We start from the raw sequence: 19,715 nt of genomic DNA, 5'->3' as shown, positions 1-19,715 counted from the left end.
GTGGGTGAGCAGCAACATAACAACATAAACTCACCTGGCCTCTGTACCTTCCTTGCACCGACACCTTTACCATCTGTTTTCACTCAGGTCAGCGTTTTGGGCCTAAGCTTCTCCAACAACCATGGCAATCGGCAACAGGCTTCATCGGTGGACATGGTACGGAATAGAACAGCGCGCGGGATACTCGGACAACAGGATTTGAAATCATTCTGTGGGTGTTTGGTCGATGCGAGTCTGAATATTTACATGCTGTGCGAAGTTTGGATCTAGGTGTGCACTGATAGCCTCGTCTTGGCTCAAGTCAGGTTATTCCAAATATCATACCAAGCTCGCCATCTCTTGCTTCATCTCACCGTCTTTCCCATCGCCGACTCCTTGATTCTCTGGCGCCCATTGCGCATCCTCATTGCTCTTGATTAGCTCATGCACCTCAAGCCTATTATCTACTATTTCCTGTCCATTTACAAGATCATTTACATCAGCTCTTTTAGCCGCTTCTTCCTCGTCCTTTGCGATGCCTGATTGGACATGCCTGTAAATTAACCTCTTCCTCGCAACATCAAAATCTACATCAACGAACCACAGCTCGTCCATTAGCTCTGCCGCATCCTTCCATGGCTTCTTGTTCAAAGAACAGTAATTGCCTTCGAAGATGACAACACGGACGGATGGAGCAATTGCGATGTCATTCTGCACGGGGTCCTTGATCGCATGATCAAAACTGGGTGCATAAAGCGTGTGCGTTTCCGGACAGATCGGCTGTCGTAGTTTCTTCACGAGACTCAAAAACGAATCGCCATCGACTAAAAGTTGTGACATGATTAGCACTGTTATAGAATGGCAAGACGTATACTAAGGAAGACAATCTTCACATAGCTGTTAAAGCCCTCTTTGAGACGATCTTATGTATAAAACTGCAGATCAATTACTTACTATTCGCATGTTAGTAAGGCATTCGATAGCGTTTGTGGAGGGATATTCGTACCAGGTAAAAACAGCACCTCTACGAGCGTGTGCGCTGTCTGGGTCTGGCATCGCATCAAGTTGGGCACGCGACAGGTGATATCCGTCCATTGGGATGAAAGCCGAGAGGGGACTACTGTTGGCAGTTCCTGGGGACCTCTGAGCGTGTTTTTGATTGAGTCTGGTCGATACTATCGCCGCGAGCGTGGTTTTACCTGTCTATAGTCGGCTTCATGAACGAAGATTTTTAGTAGCAATATGAAGCTTGTGCGTACCCGATCCTGGTATACCAGATACTGCAATGAGAATTCGTTTTGAGGCCGAGACATCCTGATATTTATCTATAGTCAAAATGTTAGTAGATCTTATTCCGATATTGTACCTTGTGACAACAGTACCCCAAATCTTGTTGGCTAATCGGTTCACCTGCTCTTCCATTTTTTGGTATGTCGTCGCTGTTCAGACGAAACAGCCTAATAAAACCCTCCCAACTACGTCGTTATATAGGTATGATATCAGAGGTAGTCAAGACGGACAACTTGATTTTGCGTGTGTCGGCTGTGGGACTCGACATGGTGTTGCATCCGGGCACGAACGGCCGCTGACGTCGGTTCGCGGGGGAGCTAGCACACGTGATCTAGAGCTGTGAGATTGTGTGTAAATCGCATTGCGAAGCTTATCGCAGTAAATCTTGATTTGTAAAGACTCTTTACTTCTACCCCTGTGTTGGAGTAAAGGGGTTTTGCCGCCCCGCGAGCTTGGGCCAATCGTTGCTGCGCGAGAAACCAGGGGTCTTGGAAATGTCCCCAGGCTTCGAGAACACATGTCAATCCACCCGGCACAAGGCCTGGTTGCTAGCTAATGTAATAGAATCATGGTTTGGAGCCATATCTCAATCGCAGTCTGCTCCTTCAGCCTCTAGGTCAACCACAAGCGTGTCATCAACGCGTCAGAATCCGATATGCAACTTCCGACATCCCTTCTCGCGCTCCTCTCCACACTTCTCATACCCAATGCCGCTGCCGCTGCCGCTACTGCTGCCATCGATAGCCTCCCCTCGAACAATGCGTCGCTGCTATGGGGCCCGTACCGACCGAACCTGTATTTGGGCATCCGCCCAAGGGTGCCAGACAGTCTCATAGCGGGCTTGATGTGGGGAAAGCTTGAAGATGTGGAGAAGAGTATGCAAAGCATGTCAAAGCACGACAGGGGCAGCGCTGATTGAATAACAGAATTACGACACACGGTTGACATGACCGAAGGGATGGCCAAGTACGGTTGGACAGCTTACGACACCCGAGAAGGTGGCAGGCAGATTATCGAAGATGTCGGGAATAAGATAAACATCACCACCGAGTTCATAAAGAGTTATGAGGGGCAGAGCGCGGGTAATTGGGGGTTAAGAATTGCGGGCATACCGAGAAAAGATGCGCCAGCAGACCTCAAGACAACGGTCGTGTTCTACGTGGGCATGGAGGCGATGGAATCTTGCGTCGAGTGCAGGCTTGAATCTAAGGAGCAACTAGGCGCTGGCGAAGATACCTCGGTCCATGCCGTCAATATTGACATTTCGCATCCGCGGCTGGGTAGTGCTGGAATTCATATTTCGACGTCGATTAGCGAAGACGGACGGAATGAAGGAACAGTGGTCAAGACACTGAACGTTACAGAGGATAGGCTATGGCAGGCGAAATGTGAGTAGCCATCGGATTCCATTCCTTTCATACTCTGCGCTGCGCAATACGCGATTATCTCGCTACTCCAATGAGCGAATGTTTGCTGACAATTTTGCGTGGAAGAAGCCGCCTTTTTAGATTCGTTGAAAGACCAGACGAAAGATCGAACTGAAGAAGGGCCAAGCGATCTTGTGCTCCGCAATGCGCCAGGTGCTGGAAATATGCAACTTGTGCAGATGATTTGTCACGGCAAATTCGAGGTCAGGATGTCGAGCATGAGTTGTTGCAGTGGATGCTAACCTTCCCAGTTCGACGTGCTATACTCTAGTCACATAGCGACGCGCGCCATGACTTGTAAGTAACCTTTTACTAGAAGAGATCGGAGTACATTCACTGCATATACTCTGTCTACTAAGTAATAGTTGTCTCACTAACTGCCTCTAGCTGCTGAGTTGACTAGAGAGCTCGACAGTACTGTCAAATCCTTTGAGAAGAACTTTGTCTCTGTTTATGGACCGAAGGCTCCCTTCAATACTGACCAGCACCTTGCGTTCTCGGAAGCAGTCTTTTCAAATCTACTAGGGGGTTTAGGATACTTTGTGGGTACTGCCAAGGTGGACACATCGAAAAAGGCAATCTACGCAGAAACTACCGGAAAGTTTTGGGAGAAGTCGGAAGAAGCCAAGCAGCATGCCACACCAGAGACGAGAGGTCCATATGAGCTTCTCACGCACACACCATCGCGCGCCATGTTTCCTAGAGGCTTCCTGTGGGATGAGGGGTTCCATCTTCTTCCAGTACTAGAGTGGGATGCAGACCTTGCTTTGGAAGTCGTCCGTAACTGGCTTGCACTTATGGATGACGATGGTTGGATAGCCCGGGAGCAGGTTTTGGGCGCGGAGGCAGAGAGCGCGACACCTGCGGATTTCATCACACAGTTACCGCACATCGCAAATCCGCCGACCATGTTCCTTGTGATATCGAAATTCATCGACTTGCTGGCGGGGAAGACCAAGTACTTCGGTCACGAGTCAAAGTACCTTACCCACGCCGAGACCGGCAAAGCACTCGTAGCTAAACTCTACCCGCTGCTAAAGAAGCACTATGAATGGTTCCGTAAGTCGCAGTCAGGAGACGTTGAGGTGCACTCCATCCCGTCTGCAAATCTCAACGAGGGCTATAGATGGCGAGGTCGTACCCCAGAGACCAATTACGCTAGCGGTCTAGATGATTTCCCTCGAGCAGAGCCTCCGGATATCACCGAGCTACATCTAGACGCCCTATGCTGGGTTGGTTTAATGGCGCGAACTCTCGAACAGATCGCGTTCTTCACCGAAACCACACATGATGCTTTCACTTATCAGAATCACATACGCGGCGTTAAGACCAACCTAGAAAATCTCCATTGGGAGCAAACGCAGAACATCTACTGCGACACAGTCGTTCGAGATGATGTGCATACCTACGCCTGCCACAAGGGCTACGTATCCATCTTCCCTTTCTTGACTGGCTTTGTCGGACCTGACCACCCACATCTCCCTGCTGTGCTTGATCTCCTCCGCGATCCCAAGCATCTTTGGACTGATCATGGCGTCCGTAGCCTTAGCCCAGAAAGCAAGAAGTACGGGGTAGGCGACAACTATTGGCGCTCCCCAATATGGGTAAACTTCAACTACCTCATCGTATCGCAACTACTCACTCTCGCCCAAACACCCGGTCCCTCACAACAACGCTGCCGCGAGATTTACGTTGAGCTTCGTAGCAACATTGTACACACCGTGTTCAGCTCGTGGTTAGAAACTGGTTATGTGTGGGAACAGTACGATCCTGTTGGCGGCCACGGGCAGCGCACACAGCACTTTACGGGCTGGACCGCATTGGTGGTGAAGATTATGGCAATGCCCAATCTGGCGCAGGGAGAGGGAGTTACAAACCGTGTGAAGGGGTATTACGAGGAAGCCAAGAAGCAGGCGGTGGAGAACCAGAGGACGGGTGCGGGGAGTGTGTTATTTGCGATTATTGTTATGGCATTTCTCTATGTAACAAGGAGGAGGTTCGCGGGGACGTTGAGGAGCTGGAAGAGGAGGAACTGAGATGCGGATGGTGGTAAGGAAGAGTAGTGGAGCGTAGGCATTGTTTTTGATACATAAATGGGTACTCAAGACCCGATTATTTTGACAGATATGTGAGTCCACTCCTTTGCTGACCAATTCGTCCCTATCCCCTTAACTCGCTGCTATGCATACATGGGGAAATCATGAAAGCAACAAAATTATCATTAACGCAATCGAGAAACAAAAACTCCACATCCGTTAAACGACTGCCATTCTGAGAGGATGAGATACCTGGATAGTGCGAAGGGAAGGGGCATCAGGTCGAATCGAGGGATGTTGGTGCAGCGCCCTGACTGCTACGGGTCTTTCCCTTTCTTCAACTTCAAACTCCATCGGAGCCGTTTGGGAGGCGACGGACTAGGGGACGGCGGCAGCACCACAGTACTACTCGCAACAGGCCCATTTGCGCTTTGAGACGTGGAAGATGAATTGGCACCAGTGCTAGGGGCCAAACAGGTAATTGCAGTTGTGGTGGCGCCATTGGCCGTTGGAGGTGTATGGTTGCTCTGTTGGTGTTGAAGTTTCCACGCTGCTCGCCGCTTATGCTCGCGCTCCCATGCTGCGGCTTGCTGTGAGAAGGGCAAGTTGTCGATTCGGTCTTCTTCCTCGCCTTGACGGATTATCTCGATATATTGTGCGGTCACTTTGCCGTTCGGCGCCGTGTCTATTGAGGTATCAGTGAAGGGCTCTCTAAGTTCGAGGATGATTATTACTTACGGCGTTTGTCGACGCCGATACTCATTGTGTTCAAGGGTGGAGTGGCTGTTAGATAATGAGATAAAGTTTCAAGATGTCGAGGGGCTTCACGAGGATATGTTGGGGAGGCGTTGTGGCTGAGCAAGTTGGAATCAAAGGCTGATGCGTAAGCTGTCCGCGTGCAGCATTCCCTGCGCCCCACGCATGCTTCGCCACTCTAGATTTGCTTTCATCACACGTCCAGTTCCCTGTTTCTTTATTGTGTAACTTTAATCTGCTGAGGGAAGAAATTCTAAAACGTCATCAAACCAAGGCAGTCGTTTTACTGCATGCATGCCATTTATAGGGCTCGAAACTTATTTCGACTGACCAACAAAGATGGAATTCCTGAACCCTTCTGGAATGTCCAGTTTTATAAGGCTGACATTGTCCTCGGTATCATTTACGGCGCTGAAGCCTTTCTACGCTTGAACTTGAAATACCACCGGTGTCCTTTATCTGGAGATCCATTGCTGATTGCAGTGCCATTGTTTGGCTGCGCTAAACCTGGCCCACCGTGACCGACAAGGTTTGGCGGTACAATTGCTGCGGCCTGTTGGGCGTCCCATTGCGCTCGCCGGTCATCTTCGACTGCTCTTTCTGCAGCTTGTTCGGCGTCAGGAAGGTCAGCGATGCGGTCATCCTCTTCGCCACGGCGTACGTCTTCACGGTGTTGCTTCATGGCTGCGGACTTAACAGATACTATGCTCGATCTTAGTGGCGCATCGGCAGAAGAATGGGTATCAGACTTACTCTTGTTCACATAGGACATGTCGCGATCAATGACAAAGAGATAGGCGTCATCGTCATCTTTATCGTCTTCTTCCAACAAGAAAGATTTGTACTCCGAGAAAGCGTTCGTGCTAAAAAGGAACTCGTCGCTAAGAATGACATTGGCCGGCGCATTCTTCATAATGTGGAAGTCGAGGAGATTTTGGGCTTCATATCTTTCAGGATATGGGGGGGCCGGGGAAGCATCTTCGCCCTCATCTGCAACGTCTTGATTGTTGTCGTCAAATCCTTGGTCGTCCTCGTCTTCGTATTCTCGTGCTTCTGTGCTGCTATATCCGAATTCCCACTCTACGCCATACGTCATGCCGGATGTGAAAGCCGTGGAATTGTCGCCAAAGCGAAGTTTGACCTTGCGATCTCTGTCGATAGGTACGCCGATTGAATGAGCGTAATCCTCGTCCATGATCAGAACCTTTGCCCCTGTGTCTGCAAGGGCCTCTTGCGGGCGACCATTGACGTAGCCAGTGAATCGTGGGGCAGATTCGCCAAGATAGAGGAGGTTGTATTGCGACAGGTTCTCGACTACCCTCCTCTTGATACGGGAGGCAAACGATGTTAAGGTTTTCGTTGCTTTGAGGAAGACGTTTCCTAAAATAACATCGTGGATACAGTCTGGCAGAAGATGGAAGACGATTGAGTACTGTTCCTTCTCGCCTGTAAAGCTGAACGATGCCTGAGCAGTGCCTGTTGTTGTGACGGTGTGCTCCTTCGTGATCGTAACTGAGCGAGTCTCGTCGCGTTGAATTGACAGGCCTGTTTGCAAGGCGTACTCTTCTCTCATGAAGTTGTACTTTGCACCAGTGTCGCCAAGTGCGTCCACGGAATGTTCTTGAGCAAGCATGCCCGGAATTTCAAAGACGGTCTTCGACGTGAAGGCGTTACAACCGGTCGCTGGTTCATTCGGTTGTTTTTTGAGTTTCCGGGCTTTAGTCGCTGGCTTCTGCAAATGTGTTTCTAACTTCAGGGCTTTCGTCTCGACCATAGTGAGCCCAGCATAGATGCTTTTCACCTCAGCGGCGAGCTGTTCTTGAGATATTGGACGAGAGTCTGGCTTGAGCAAGAGGCCTGGATATCTGGGATCATGGTCCTGGGGTCCGCGGGCTATAGGCGGCGCCGTGTAAAGCTGCGGATGATGACCTCTATAGTGCTTGAGACGAGCATCTTGCCGTGTAAATTCTTCAGCGCAAGTAACAGCTTCGCAAGGGTATATTATACGGCCCTCGCCTTCGTGCTTATGCCGCAGGTGACGGCCTAGGTTACCCTTTCGATACAGGCCGCTAAATTTACTGTCACATTTGTTGCACTGTAACACTTCCGGCAACAACGATGTGACAGTAGACTCACTTGAAGGCTTCGGCGCTGATCCGTATGCGGAAGCACTACCTTCAGGTGTTTTACTTGGGTCATATAGGCGAGGCTCTTGTGGCCTTGGCCTCGGCATTGTACGTTCTGGTAAGACGCTACCTGCGTCGAGGGATAGGCCAGTGATATCAGGCGTGGAGTCGCTGCCTTCAGAGCGATCTCTGGTCCTTAATCTGGTGTTAGACTCTAGCATGCGCACGATTGCGTCGGGGAATAGCTACCTCAATTTCAGAGCTGCCTCCTTTAGGTGCATCCGTGCCTGCCTCGGATCCAGACCTTGGATTTTGGATGCGTGGTCAGCTTTCGCATGGTCATAGAGCTGATCAACGTTTTGGAATATTCTTCCATAATGACCTGGGTAGGGACATGGAAGCGCGGCCGTTGCTGAGTGATGGGCTTTCCCTTGAGTGCGCAGCGCATTAACAAAGCGGCTTTGGATGGTATCCGTGGAATTCATTGTGAGGTTTAAAGAAGAGGTCGAGACATGTCGGGGCCTATATTAAGGACCCCAGGTACCTATGGCAGTGGCAGTTGGCGTTGCTGATGGAGATGGGCGTCTGATAGTGTTGCTCGAAAGTATAAGGAGAAAGGCTGGATCCTCCACTTCACCGGCCGATAGGCTACTGTAGTACAAGTAACCAAATATACGGCTCGAGACGCTGGCTCTAACTACAATAGTCAGTGTTGCTCCTAATATAAGCAATTTCTGAATCACCTTTGCCAAGAAAAACCAACGAGGCTTAACGAAGAGGAGGAGTTTGAGATCCAATTTTCGTGAACACGAGACGGCACCGCGGTCTTTTACTTTGGCATTTGTTGAGGTAGTGACCTCATGAGCTTGCGTTAAAGCTGACCGGTGGGCTGTGCGGCGCGCGTAGGTGGGGGGCTGAGCTGCTGAGCTACTCACTTATACCACGTACGACAGGTTCATTGGCTGTTTCAATAAGCCACGACTGACCTAGGCCTGCAGTGATATTTCTTGGCTTTTGCCATCCCCGATAACTGGTATTGAGGAGTAGGCCTAGCCCTTCGTCCTTCCTACACATGAGTGCAAGTCGCGACATGGCACGATGAACCAGAAAGAGGAAGAGATCGAGCTCGGGGTGCTTCGAGATGGCTACCCAGCGCTCGCGGACTGGATAGCCCGCGATCCGGACAACGAAACTTTCGTATTTCGGAAGTTCGACAGGTTGGCAGCGAGGAACATTCTACACCTGCAAGCCCAGTTGACCGCACTTGAACGCGAGATCGAACAACTAGACGAAACGGCACGACATAGTCCCGAATCCAACGTCAGGCAGTCGTTAAGGCGTTATGAGACGCTCATAAACCGTGCCAATGATGCAGCAAACCCCGGATCCCCAGAGAGCAGGTTGATTACGAAGTTGAAAGAACTGAAAGAGCTGCTTAAGGACTATCGTGCGTCCATCTTTCAGTACCAAACTCTGTAGACAAGCGCTTACCGAGGCAGATGAGGCAATATGTCGTCAATCTCAAATCAATGGGATGAATCGGCCCCGTGAACGACCTCTTTCTGCTTTTCGAGAGTTTGTAGATGGTAGTGCTTTCAAAGATGAAGATGGAAGTCCTATGCCAATCATCAGTGGGCGTGCGAAAGCATTTTTGAACAACCCAGATGATCTCGTCGCACTCACCAAGCCAGAAGAAGACGACTATCTATCGCGCTTTCTGCAGGATCACTGGCTCTTTCGAAAGCGGCGGACCGCTGATCCACTCGATCGCACTACGATCTACAAGAACGCATATATAGTGCGGACGGTGGCGGCTTTTGATCTAGTACTTGCCGCTGTCCTACTTATTGGAGCCATCATTCATTTATACTTTGTAACAGACCCAAAAGCGAAGCTTGGTCTAGTGGCAATGTACACAATACTATTTGCCTCTAGTATGTTGCTGTGTACAAACGCGAGAAGGGCGGAAATTTTCGCAGCTACAGCAACGTATGCGGCTGTACTGGTGGTATTCGTAAGTGGTGATCTGGGCGGAGACAAGGAACAATGCCTCATTCAGCTCGAGGGTGGAATCTTCAAGACTGTCAAATGTCCTGGCTGAAGCGAAGCCGGTTTGTCTTGTCAAATTGCCAAAGAAGAGAAGGAAAGACGAAAGACAAGTACAGACGGGGTCATAATCTGCACCAACCTCTGGACAGGAGAAGAAAGAGTTTGCTATCCCTTGGGACCGAGATTCTGTTGGACAGGAACTTCAGGATCTACGACGACCGGGCGCCAATAGTGCGAGTAGCAGCGACCCCAACGACAAGATGATGAAGTTGCTGCCGGGCAACGATGTCGACATCAATGAGGGGAATGATATAGCTCGCGGTGCGATGCATTCGATGAGGCAGTAGTCAGCGGTCAGGAACGGGACAAGGACGCCGTTAACGCGAACGGTGGCCTATGTGAAAGGCTGAAGATTGCAGACCGTGAGATCATCACTATGTTTCTAGTACTTCGAAATCAGCCTAGAAATGTTGCCAGACGTCCTATACTTAGACTCAGGCCCAAACTGACTTTCAGTGCTTTAACCTGCCTTGTGTATTTTTATTCGTGTTCGTCCTATTCTCTTCTTTTTAGGCTCGCTGTTGCGCGGTTGCTGTGAGTGGAAGATAGTCACGTGATGTTATCGATACGCACACTCCATCGCGCCGTCCTTTCGCGTTCGCGTTTTGCCCGCATCATCGCTTCCCTCCCAACCCCATCGGCATAAAACCACGTCGCCCATCCTCATCCGCAATCCCTCCCTCACACTAAAAAGCTCTCGAACTATATCACGATGATGCTTATGAACTCCTTCTTACCGCTTGCAACGCAACATTATCCAGCATACACGCCACCGCGATCATCACCACTTTCCGAGCGCTCCGCGAATGCAGCCCCACGATTATTCGACTTCAGTATGGCGTCTCAGGGGAACGAAAAGAAACCCCCAGTGCCTCAACGCGCGTATAAAGCCAATCCTATCATACAGACGCGCGACGCTGCCACGAAGAGACGGAGAGACATGTTCTTTCGACGCGTGCAGACTGCACGTGAGGATAAAAAGTGGGAGGCGCGTGGGGAGCAGGTATGTTATAGTCAAGGATGTTGACGAAGATGGGACACTGTGCTAACCAACAAACAGATCCAACAATTAGATTTCGTGTCGGAGCGCAAGCGTTGGGAAGCTGAAAAAGCGCGTCAAGCACCACCCGAGTATGACGACATCGACGAAGAAGCACTAGAAGACACGGCACTCCCAGAGTTGCCGAACTACGCACCGCAATTTGAACAGGAGATGACAGAGGCCGATTATATTGCTGCACAGGAGGAGTACGAGCTGCAGCAGTTGGTCGCCACGATGGAACAGGAGTCAGACACGAGGTCGCAGTACTACGGGAGTGATGATGATGATTACGATTCTATATTCATGGAGTGTGCGACAAGCATGGACCAGGACTACCAGCAGCAACCGCCGCACGAGAATACAGGGGTTGAAGACATGGACGCGATGGATATGGATATGACGGATGGTTGAAAAGCACAGATCTATCGCCAAGTGTTCCCTTGGGCTGCAGTGTCGTGAGCACACGGCTGAAAAGGTTGGACTAGGCGATCACCACGGAAAGCGAGGCAAAATTCAAGTGCTGATTTTTGTACATGCTGGGTATCTGTAAGAGATGGGCAACTTGGTCGTCGTATGAAAGAGATCACTGTGTCGGACACCCTTGATCCATCTCTTGTAGCGCTTCCTGCGCAGCATTCATATCGCCCACAAGATCAGGTGGTGGGGAGCCAGCGGCTTGCATCTGTAGTATGTTAGTCAACTATATGCTCAGCAAACAAGTAGCGTTGAGCAATTCATACCTTCTGCATTCTCTCAACAATGTACTCCCGATCCCCCGCGTTACTATCGCTATACCCCTTTCTCTCAAACCTACCTACAATCTCCCTAACCAGGGTCTGTTGCTCTTCGTATCTTGTGAGGTCGTCCTTCGGGACTTTGTCCTTGTTTCCCTCCATCCATTTTGGAAATTTGTCGTCAAGCTCTTTCATGGGCTCGTATAGAATGTCTCTGTTCGTCAACTGCTCCATCATACCCATCAAAACCTTGCTGAAATCCTCATCGCCGCCTTCTTCGCCACCGAAGCCGCCAGATTCCATGGAGGCGAGCATTTGCGCTAGCATGTCGTCTTGAGAGGATGACGCGGCGGCGGAAGTCGCAGTGTCGGACGAGGACTGCATGCGCTCCATGGTCTTTTTGATCGTCTCCTGGAAGCTCTTCTCCGCCTTGGCAGCAGTCTCTTTCTCTGCCTGAGTTGCACCCGGGCCTTCTTCTGTCGCCTTGCCCGCATCCTTCGCCGGTGCTGCTACCGGTGCTGTTGTAGCCTCCAAGGGGTTCGCGCCACCCATTTCCTGGCTCATCTCCTTCATGATATCTTCAAACTGCTTCTGGAAGTCGCCTTGCCCGAGCAGCTGCTCCATCTCTTTTTGTAGCTGTTTCGCAAATTCATCTTCGTTTTCGAGGAGGAGTTCAGCGGGCGATGTGTCTTCAGGCCTGCCAGGACCGGAGGAGGATGGTGCAGTTGCGGGTTCAGACTTCGGTGCTGCCGCTGGCGCTTTGGAGTCGAGCTTCGTATTGGCGAACTCGTCGAGGACATCGTCGAGATCTGAGAGATCGTCTTCTTCAGGATCGGATGCGACTCCGGGTGGTGGGGAGGTCGCAGGGGGTAGTCTGGAAGGCACTGGCTCTTCCTTCGTTGCCTGCGCGTCCGCCATGGTGTAAGCAATCACAACTTCACACTTATGAGCTGAAGGACGTAAGAACAACGTGTAGGAGCAAAGCCAAGAAGGATAGATGCAGAAGGAAGCCAGTCACGCATCCCGAATACACACCCCGTCAGCCTCGGCCCGTCATCAGCAACCAGCGCGTTAAGCGGGGGCACGCCTTTAGCGCGGGGCACCTGAGCAGATCGCGGCTTCTGTTCTAGGCTTCGCCCGTCCGCGCCGCCGTTTTGATAATTGTTGCCCGTCACGTGCATCTCTAACTCAACTTCACCTCACGTTCGCCTCACGTTTACAGCATTTGGTCCTCACTTTCACCACGTCCTATTGATTTATAAGCGCACCGCATCACTTCTTCCGCAACCTACCACACTTTACGCTCGCTCCCGACTACCACTCGCGCCGCCCGCCGCTGAACCGCAAATAGACTACCAAATCTAGACTTCAGGCGCAACGGCAGCCTTAGCATAACCGATCACAATGTCTCTCTGCATGAACCGCCTCTCGGAGGAGAGGTACGCATCCCTCACGTTCCTCAAATCGCTACTATTACTGACAAACATTCCTAGGAAGCAATGGAGACGCGATCACCCGTTCGGCTTCTTCGCCAAACCCATGCGCGGCGCAAACGGCATGATGGACCTAAAGAAGTGGGATTGCGGAGTACCAGGCAAGGAAAAGACCATGTGGGAAAACGGCTTGTTCAAGCTAGAAGTCATATTTCCGGATGAGTATCCCACGAAGCCTCCGAAGTGTACGTTCTTAAACACCACAACCCCCCAGCCCATCCTCTCTCACCTCGAAGACAAGTCGCTCACGCTCATCAATAGGCAAATTCGTACCCCCGCTTTTCCACCCGAACGTCTACCCCAGCGGCACCGTCTGCCTATCCATCCTCAACGAAGAAGAAGGCTGGAAGCCCGCTATAACCATCAAGGAGATCCTGCTCGGGATCCAATCACTTTTGGACGAGCCGAACCCTGAGTCCCCAGCCCAAGCGGACGCCTTCAACCTCTTCAAGAAGGATCGGGCGGCGTACGAGAAGAAGGTGCGCAACGTTGTCAGGGAGAATCCCGCGCCGTAGTATGTTGCTACGAGGCAACCGGCGACTAAGAACATTGGCAATACGGTGAGGAGAAATGGTCGTGGGGCTCGTGGTGTATCTGAGAAGGGAGCAGGAAGGGTGGGGAAATGACAGTCTGGAGCCTCGGCCACTCTTTTTTTTTGGATGAGCAGTGGAGATGATGATGATTCTGCATTTTGGAGTTCGATTTCAGCGCGCTACGGACGTTATGGCGCGCTATCACGGTGCTCGGCGTTCGAAGATGAGCAGCCCTTGGGCTATATACTAGCTCCCGCGTGCTTAGACAGGCGAAAAGTATCTAAGTGCTTTGATACCAGCTTCCTTCTCTCCTGGCGTATCGCCCCTGGAGCTATACATAGTACATTTTATCGACAATTTGGCAACGGTGCGCTTTGAAGGAGTAGTGATGAAGATGATTAAGTCCCTAATATTTCCAAGATCCCCATCCCCATGTCCACAAAGATTCAGTTGATGACAGCAGCCCGGGGGCGATACTGTTGCAACCTTCCCAAGTTTAATATAGTACACTTCAGCCTGAATTCCAGAAATAGAGTCCCTCAGACTGCGGCCCAGCTCAATTTTGTCTTTTCACAAATCCTCAATACCAACTACAATCAAAAAGCGACCGAAGTCTTCTCACTCATCGGGTGCTCGCGCCGATGACAGGCTTAATACGGGCGGAATCCAGGCCCTCCTCGAGGGCGATAACCGCCACGATAACCACCTCCACGCGGAGCACCGTAGCCACCGCCGCCGCCGCCGCCACCGAATCCACCACGGCCATATGGCGAGCCACGACCGCCGTATCCGCCTCGAGGTCCACCTCGTCCACCGCGTCCACCTCGTGTCATACCGGGAAGGTTCGTTCGCTTGGGTACAACCTGTGAAAACGTAAGCATCCTGGACTGAGACTGGAGGTGGAAAGGAGGTAAGAAAGGTGGTGAATCCATACCTTGAGGTTCCTGCTGCGGAACTGGCTGTTGTCGAGCACAAGGGCCTCATTGACCAGGTGTGGTTCAGTGAACTCTACATACGCATACCTGCAGACGCTCATTAGCGTTCCGATCTTACTGCCAAGCTCTTGCCAGGTAGCGAAAGATGATCTTTGCGGGGAATGACTGAGTCAAATGCGCGTCAAGGCAACTGTGGCGCTGACGTCGCGCATATCGTTGTGCGCTTGGTGCTACATGGAGCAGTCGATCAAGAACGACCTTGTCAGGAGCAAACTTGTGTGTATCTTCAAAGAAAACCTCCTCTTGGTACTAACCCTTTAGGATGTCCTGTGAACTTGTCGAGCAGAATTGTGACGCGGTTTATGCTGCCGATGCTCTGGAAGTGTGCTTGGATCTCTTCAGGGCTCGCCCCATAATCCACGTTTCCAACGAAGACGCTTCGCGCATCGACGTCTTCTTTGCTTTCGCGCATCTCGTGCCGTTCGTGGTCGAGCGATTGCTGCATTTCGCGCAGCTTCTGTGCTTCCTCCTCCATCTCTTGTACGCGTCGTCTCATCGCAGAGATCTCCTCCTACAGTGTGGCATTAGCGTACGTCCAAGAAGAGAGTATATCCGTCAAATCCAGAGGTTCCCATGCAGCAGGTGATGCCTGTGGGAAGCTCGCGCAGCTGGGAGACGTATCGTACCTCCTCAGTTGGGTCTTCTGCGGTATCAAGACGCTCATCTTCCTCGCGCTTCTGCTCGATCTCGGCGTCGGACATGGCTACTATAGGAATCCTTGAAGGGGGGTTAGTGGATGAAGGAATCATGGGGTAGGTTGTTGAACTCACGAGGCTGTGGTAGTATACTAGGAATGCAAGGTTAATTAATGTGTCCGTGTCAGAACGTTCCAGTGACTGCTTTGGCTATATAGCTCGAGAAGCTAATGCGACTGCGCTTGAAAGGTTGTGAAAGTTTTGTCAAAGGAACGGCACCTGATGGAGGTGAAAGAAGTGTTACTCACGGCGGTAAATGACGAATGGCGCTGGGGAAGCTCATAGCGCGACGCCAAGTAGCGGAGCCTCACTTATGTAAGCTAGCGTCTACTCCCCACTTCCAAAGCACGGAAGACCTTACTCTTTTTGCTATGTACAGACCCCGCTTCCCTCATACTCTTACATCATTATCTTTGTAGGCTTAACTAGGTCGATACCCTATGGAAGGGTATAGTAGGCCACCTATAGATGAGTGTGAGTTGACATTTACTCATTAATGTCTTGTGATAAACTTACAGTCATTGTCGTTCGCTGTTTCAAGACAGCGATTGTTTGACCTAGCCTAACTCGTGGCTACTACCTTTATCTTCCTCAAATCACGAAACGGGCTCATGCTTGAGATATCCCTCCCTGTCTTCCAACTCCTTTCCAATGTAGTCCTTACGCCACAGCTTCTTATTCTTCACCGTGGCCTTGCCGAGTTGATTGAGCTTCATGATCACACCGCATAAGAAGACCTGTGGCAACTGGGGCAATAAGGCCTTGTCATCGTCCCCCATACGATTCAGAGAATCGTGCACACACCATGCATCGACAAGAAGCCGAAGCATAGCATCCTTCTCCGGCAGGTTCTCGAAGGCGTAGATGATAAGCGCCGAGGCTGGATTCGCGTGCTTGTTTCGGATGACGGTGAAGATGAGATCCATTAGGATGCGCTTGAAATCGGTAGCAAGTAGCTTCTCCGCCAGAACGTACGCGCGATATTTGACAGATGTTCGGCCATCTCCTGGCGCATCGGTGTCGATTCTTGTCGGAAGCTTCGTCTCATATATCCAGTCGACAAAGATATCAAACGCATCAGTGTCGATATCGTTAAGGACAATGACGCCGTCGTCTGTCTCTCTGAACTTTCCGGAAAGAGCGCTGCGGAAGTATTCCGAATGGTATACTAGGAGCTTCCGGTGTAGTGTGTATTTCTTCTGTTTTGCGCCGACCTTGACGATAATCGTGCTGGATAATGCCACCGCGCTGTGAGGAGTCAGCTCTTGTCAGTTGTGTGGGCAAGATATCGGTCATCTCTTGCCTTGCAGAAGGGGCGGGTCTCGACCGTTGAGACTTCTCGTTCGATCCCATCTTGCACGTGTAGTATTGTGCCGATTAACGAGTAGTTTTGAACTCGCGCGTAGTATGAGATGTCGGAGGTTGTAGATCTCGCGGCGAGAGGTTGTAAAGTAACTGAGTCCAATCTGCTCTTACTAAGCGCATGGCCTATCGGTGAACGTGAAAGCAGTGGTGTGAAGCTTGAAGAAAGCAGTCACAGAGAGTGAACGGGAAACCGAGAATGAAAATATGTGGTTGCTTAGCAGCAAAGATATGCAACATCGGCTACGAAGTGTGCGAGCAAGTCGAAAATTCTAAATGGAATAGACTAAGTAAATATGAAAAGTCAGTCAGATCTGGACTGCACGTAGCTATGCACATGTTCGAAGACGTAGCCGAATGTGTTGTATAAGCAACGATTTCATGAACCTCGAAGTATAGTACGCCCAGTTCGCGATATACAATTGAAACTCGATGCGCGGTCCAAGGCTACAGAAATTCGGCTATTAGCTTTATTGTAGAGGCAGTATCCGGCCCTCCATCGACTGAATAGGGGAGAAGAAGGATCGTTTCAAGTGAGGAGAGATGGACAAAACAAAGTAGTTAATTTCACAGTTGTGAGAAGCTTAACTTGAAATCGTAAAGAAGTAAAACAGTGAAATGAATAAGATTGACGCTAAGAAGACTCTGATTGGTCGTCCGCGCATCAGACGGAGTAGCAGTAGTGCTTTTCCTAGGTATATTCTAAAGTTCGCCACGTGGGGTGTGAGATAGGAACTTGTTTCAACGGTGGTTATGGCTGGGTTGACATTCTATTCGGATCATGGAACACTGAAGTGGAAACACTCCTGTTGTATAGACTCAACAAAACCAAAGATTCCCTTCAGAAGTCGAGATGTCTACCGTTCGTTAGCATAGGGCGTTGAGTCGCACCACTTATCAGATCATGTTCACTGATGAGAAATGAGGAACCGCATAGGGTACGGGAGTGGAAGGAAGGATCTCGATATTCTACAGCTCCCACTTCGGCTTCGGTTTACTTCTGACATCTGTCACCAGGCCAGTTGTTCTCGCCTTCTCACTTAGCGGATCAAGTCCCACTGTGTACACCTTCCTCGCCATGTCTCCGTCCTCATCATCATGCTGTGTCAACTCCCTTGTACTTGTCGCACTACTCTTCACACTGCCCTCTCTGTCCCGCATATGCTCCAGCTCATACGCGAGGCCATGGTCATCCACTCGCTCTTCCACAATTTCCAGCTCGTAGCTAACCAATATGGAGGCAAAGGACTTTTCGATGACGGGCCAGAATATGGGCATGGAGGCGCAGATGAGGGCGAGGTTGATTTCGATACAGGTCAGAATGACCATGGTGGGCGAGAACCAAGTAATGTCAAGGTAAGGGTAGGTTGCGGCGCGGTGGGCGACAATGGAATAGAGGCGCCATACTGAAGTAGAAACTACACTATAGGAGTGTTAGTAAAGCTTATGCATAAGGGGGACGAGTAAAATAGGTAAGAACCTACATAGCACCAAAAGCGAACACACCAGTCATGGCCAGCACATTCTTGACCCTTAGATGCGGCGTACGGAACAACACCAGTGGGGTTAAGAAGATGATGAAATCAAGAACCATGTTCGAAGCTGAATGGGCTTTGAACATCGCAATGAAGCTCTGCACGTTGCCGAAGCCGAAACCATAGCACTTGGCACCAATTGTGCGCTGCCAAAATCCTCGAACTGGAAAGCATGGGAACCAGCCCACGATGGAGAAGCCAAGCCCCCAGAGGCTGACAAGAACTAAGAGGCCGATACATATCTTGCGCATAATGCCGGCCTTGAAGATGCGGAAGTATTGCAGGAGGAGCGACACCTTGATTAGGGCGGTTTCCGTTATATACACGTTGTGTTCGATATAGAAGAGCTGTTCTCGTCAGCGATGATGCTTCTACGAGTCGGTCGAACATACCACTAGGAATCCCTCCATCTTGGGGATACCAAGATACAGCATATGCTGCCCAAGTCCATGATAGACGGCTGTAAGCGTTAGTATAGTCCATGCCATGTGGAGCTGAGGCTTACAGAGACAGACGCAAGTGGATGCCACGGTGTTGGTCATCTAAGAGGGATAGTTAGTGCTAGTTCTTAAATCGTGTTTAACACGGATTCTGCGTACCGCAGCTAGGAGGATAAATGCGTCATCTAAGCCTGGTTCACGAACTATTCGAAAGCGGACCCAGAGGCGGAAAAGAACTGCTATCCATGATGCGATCTGTACGTATCATGAGTATTTACTGCGATGTTTACTTCGGGGCTTGTCGTACCAAGAAGGTGATGGTGGTGCCCAAGATGGTGGCCTTTCGATTCGACAAGGGCAGCGGCTCATTTTCGTCTGGCGGGTTCAGAATCACCGACATGATTAGCTCTTGGAAGCTCGACATCTTATCGGACGTCTTGCTGACAGCAATACCCGGCCTTGCTGCAGGAGAAGGCAGGTAGGCAAGTAATATAGCCCCAGTTCCACCGACCGAGTGTGTCGGGACTGCGGGTCTTGACGAGCGATGAGACCGTTGTTCTCTTCATGTGCACGGAGGTTCACGATTCAAGCTCGATCCTACGCTTGCTTCAAGTTGTGCCGTCTTTGCAGGGGTTCCACCATCGGTACATGGTGCAGGTGGCACGCTAACGATAAGTATTCGAACTTGACAGGTCCTTGGCGGGAATGCGGCAAAGCCTACTAGGTACAGATCTATGCAAGTGCTTTATCCATGCTGCAGGTTCCATCTTGTTTCCGATCTCCAATGCAGTTCTGCAGGTGTGTTGATCGTGTGTCTTTATGCGTCCTAGTCCTTACTAGGTATTGATGTTTGTCGCTTGTTACAACCCCTCACGCCGTTGAGAGAATGCGGTAATACTTGCGGTGAATATAGGAGGGTAGGGATGGTACGACACCCTCAACTAGCAGGGACTGGTGCCCCAAGCTTCAGGAGATTTAAAGCAAAAGCCCGACGATCCGGGTACTTGCACCTTTAAAAAGCGGAGTCTGGTGGGTTCGTGTCGTGGCACGCGTCGAAACATTGCAAGGCTGCAAAATTACAGTTGCAAGAATAGTTCAGAGACCAAGGGTGATTGCCTCTTAATAAGCGTACATTTCCAGATATGCGATGTCAACGTTGCGCG

The 19,715-nt window shown here is 50.6% G+C and overlaps 11 protein-coding genes across 11 annotated transcripts; 4 read left to right on the top strand and 7 right to left on the bottom strand.

Moving 5' to 3' along the window:
- Window positions 1-182: 182 nt before the first annotated feature.
- K460DRAFT_390430 (P-loop containing nucleoside triphosphate hydrolase protein) lies at window positions 183-1,646 on the bottom strand. Its single transcript, XM_040935781.1, has 4 exons — window positions 1,362-1,646; window positions 1,239-1,304; window positions 987-1,178; window positions 183-803 (listed from the first exon to the last, which is right to left on the bottom strand). Exons 1-4 carry the CDS (start codon window positions 1,399-1,401, stop codon window positions 319-321), a joined length of 783 nt encoding a protein of 260 aa, XP_040792328.1. The 5' UTR covers window positions 1,402-1,646; the 3' UTR covers window positions 183-318.
- A 48-nt stretch (window positions 1,647-1,694) lies between these two features.
- Window positions 1,695-4,854, top strand: K460DRAFT_3191 (glycoside hydrolase family 63 protein). The gene is made up of 5 exons (XM_040930412.1): window positions 1,695-2,144; window positions 2,196-2,657; window positions 2,766-2,899; window positions 2,948-2,993; window positions 3,084-4,854. The coding sequence occupies exons 1-5, from the start codon at window positions 1,925-1,927 to the stop codon at window positions 4,730-4,732; spliced, it is 2,511 nt and encodes an 836-aa protein (XP_040792327.1). The 5' UTR covers window positions 1,695-1,924; the 3' UTR covers window positions 4,733-4,854.
- A 195-nt stretch (window positions 4,855-5,049) lies between these two features.
- K460DRAFT_411588 (uncharacterized protein) lies at window positions 5,050-5,495 on the bottom strand (the record flags this gene model as incomplete). Its single annotated transcript, XM_040937481.1, has 2 exons — window positions 5,050-5,417; window positions 5,471-5,495. 2 exons carry the CDS (start codon window positions 5,493-5,495, stop codon window positions 5,050-5,052), a joined length of 393 nt encoding a protein of 130 aa, XP_040792326.1.
- Window positions 5,496-5,552: 57 nt separating this feature from the next.
- K460DRAFT_360613 (uncharacterized protein) lies at window positions 5,553-8,196 on the bottom strand. The gene is made up of 3 exons (XM_040932305.1): window positions 7,864-8,196; window positions 6,242-7,809; window positions 5,553-6,190 (listed from the first exon to the last, which is right to left on the bottom strand). The coding sequence occupies exons 1-3, from the start codon at window positions 8,097-8,099 to the stop codon at window positions 5,892-5,894; spliced, it is 2,103 nt and encodes a 700-aa protein (XP_040792325.1). The 5' UTR covers window positions 8,100-8,196; the 3' UTR covers window positions 5,553-5,891.
- A 516-nt stretch (window positions 8,197-8,712) lies between these two features.
- K460DRAFT_399873 (uncharacterized protein) lies at window positions 8,713-10,010 on the top strand (the record flags this gene model as incomplete). Its single annotated transcript, XM_040936267.1, has 3 exons — window positions 8,713-9,061; window positions 9,114-9,628; window positions 9,813-10,010. 3 exons carry the CDS (start codon window positions 8,713-8,715, stop codon window positions 10,008-10,010), a joined length of 1,062 nt encoding a protein of 353 aa, XP_040792324.1.
- Window positions 10,011-10,435: 425 nt separating this feature from the next.
- Window positions 10,436-11,176, top strand: K460DRAFT_272351 (uncharacterized protein; the record flags this gene model as incomplete). Its single annotated transcript, XM_040927792.1, has 2 exons — window positions 10,436-10,726; window positions 10,784-11,176. The coding sequence occupies 2 exons, from the start codon at window positions 10,436-10,438 to the stop codon at window positions 11,174-11,176; spliced, it is 684 nt and encodes a 227-aa protein (XP_040792323.1).
- A 172-nt stretch (window positions 11,177-11,348) lies between these two features.
- On the bottom strand, window positions 11,349-12,417 carry K460DRAFT_372193 (Pex19-domain-containing protein; the record flags this gene model as incomplete). Its single annotated transcript, XM_040934488.1, has 2 exons — window positions 11,349-11,447; window positions 11,506-12,417. 2 exons carry the CDS (start codon window positions 12,415-12,417, stop codon window positions 11,349-11,351), a joined length of 1,011 nt encoding a protein of 336 aa, XP_040792322.1.
- Window positions 12,418-12,903: 486 nt separating this feature from the next.
- Window positions 12,904-13,507, top strand: K460DRAFT_269569 (ubiquitin-conjugating enzyme; the record flags this gene model as incomplete). Its single annotated transcript, XM_040927582.1, has 3 exons — window positions 12,904-12,938; window positions 12,993-13,177; window positions 13,254-13,507. The coding sequence occupies 3 exons, from the start codon at window positions 12,904-12,906 to the stop codon at window positions 13,505-13,507; spliced, it is 474 nt and encodes a 157-aa protein (XP_040792321.1).
- A 952-nt stretch (window positions 13,508-14,459) lies between these two features.
- K460DRAFT_360605 (uncharacterized protein) lies at window positions 14,460-15,460 on the bottom strand. The gene is made up of 3 exons (XM_040932304.1): window positions 15,291-15,460; window positions 15,147-15,237; window positions 14,460-15,031 (listed from the first exon to the last, which is right to left on the bottom strand). The coding sequence occupies exons 2-3, from the start codon at window positions 15,219-15,221 to the stop codon at window positions 14,747-14,749; spliced, it is 360 nt and encodes a 119-aa protein (XP_040792320.1). The 5' UTR covers window positions 15,222-15,237; window positions 15,291-15,460; the 3' UTR covers window positions 14,460-14,746.
- A 192-nt stretch (window positions 15,461-15,652) lies between these two features.
- K460DRAFT_3178 (uncharacterized protein) lies at window positions 15,653-16,672 on the bottom strand. Its single transcript, XM_040930366.1, has 2 exons — window positions 16,519-16,672; window positions 15,653-16,463 (listed from the first exon to the last, which is right to left on the bottom strand). Exons 1-2 carry the CDS (start codon window positions 16,566-16,568, stop codon window positions 15,812-15,814), a joined length of 702 nt encoding a protein of 233 aa, XP_040792319.1. The 5' UTR covers window positions 16,569-16,672; the 3' UTR covers window positions 15,653-15,811.
- A 774-nt stretch (window positions 16,673-17,446) lies between these two features.
- K460DRAFT_390421 (uncharacterized protein) lies at window positions 17,447-19,108 on the bottom strand. The gene is made up of 6 exons (XM_040935780.1): window positions 18,860-19,108; window positions 18,712-18,807; window positions 18,618-18,654; window positions 18,505-18,572; window positions 18,062-18,459; window positions 17,447-18,000 (listed from the first exon to the last, which is right to left on the bottom strand). Exons 1-6 carry the CDS (start codon window positions 18,974-18,976, stop codon window positions 17,547-17,549), a joined length of 1,170 nt encoding a protein of 389 aa, XP_040792318.1. The 5' UTR covers window positions 18,977-19,108; the 3' UTR covers window positions 17,447-17,546.
- Between the last annotated feature and the right edge of the window lie 607 nt (window positions 19,109-19,715).

The sequence above is a fragment of the Cucurbitaria berberidis genome (assembly GCF_010015615.1).
Source record: "Cucurbitaria berberidis CBS 394.84 unplaced genomic scaffold K460scaffold_1, whole genome shotgun sequence".
Lineage (NCBI taxonomy): Eukaryota > Fungi > Ascomycota > Dothideomycetes > Pleosporales > Cucurbitariaceae > Cucurbitaria > Cucurbitaria berberidis.
The sequence above is the reverse complement of the archived record's forward strand: the minus strand, read 5'-3'. Positions and strand labels throughout refer to the sequence as shown.

Coding starts and splice junctions, on each gene's coding strand:
- K460DRAFT_390430 (XM_040935781.1), bottom strand. CDS start 1,401: ATGGAAGAGCAGGTGAACCGATTAGCCAACAAGATTTGGG. Junction 1,305..1,361: donor ATTAGCCAACAAGATTTGGG/GTACTGTTGTCA, acceptor TTTTGACTATAG/ATAAATATCAGGATGTCTCG. Junction 804..986: donor TAGAGGTGCTGTTTTTACCT/GGTACGAATATC, acceptor CACAACTTTTAG/TCGATGGCGATTCGTTTTTG.
- K460DRAFT_3191 (XM_040930412.1), top strand. CDS start 1,925: ATGCAACTTCCGACATCCCTTCTCGCGCTCCTCTCCACACTTCTCATA. Junction 2,145..2,195: donor GCTTGAAGATGTGGAGAAGA/GTATGCAAAGCA, acceptor ATTGAATAACAG/AATTACGACACACGGTTGAC. Junction 2,900..2,947: donor TTTGTCACGGCAAATTCGAG/GTCAGGATGTCG, acceptor TAACCTTCCCAG/TTCGACGTGCTATACTCTAG.
- K460DRAFT_360613 (XM_040932305.1), bottom strand. CDS start 8,099: ATGAATTCCACGGATACCATCCAAAGCCGCTTTGTTAATGCGCTGCGC. Junction 7,810..7,863: donor GAGGCAGCTCTGAAATTGAG/GTAGCTATTCCC, acceptor CACCAGATTAAG/GACCAGAGATCGCTCTGAAG. Junction 6,191..6,241: donor CATGTCCTATGTGAACAAGA/GTAAGTCTGATA, acceptor GATCGAGCATAG/TATCTGTTAAGTCCGCAGCC.
- K460DRAFT_360605 (XM_040932304.1), bottom strand. CDS start 15,221: ATGTCCGACGCCGAGATCGAGCAGAAGCGCGAGGAAGATGAGCGTCTT. Junction 15,032..15,146: donor CAGAAGACCCAACTGAGGAG/GTACGATACGTC, acceptor GCCACACTGTAG/GAGGAGATCTCTGCGATGAG.
- K460DRAFT_3178 (XM_040930366.1), bottom strand. CDS start 16,568: ATGGGATCGAACGAGAAGTCTCAACGGTCGAGACCCGCCCCTTCTGCA. Junction 16,464..16,518: donor AGACCCGCCCCTTCTGCAAG/GCAAGAGATGAC, acceptor GACTCCTCACAG/CGCGGTGGCATTATCCAGCA.
- K460DRAFT_390421 (XM_040935780.1), bottom strand. CDS start 18,976: ATGTCGAGCTTCCAAGAGCTAATCATGTCGGTGATTCTGAACCCGCCA. Junction 18,655..18,711: donor CATTTATCCTCCTAGCTGCG/GTACGCAGAATC, acceptor TATCCCTCTTAG/ATGACCAACACCGTGGCATC. Junction 18,573..18,617: donor ATCCACTTGCGTCTGTCTCT/GTAAGCCTCAGC, acceptor TAACGCTTACAG/CCGTCTATCATGGACTTGGG.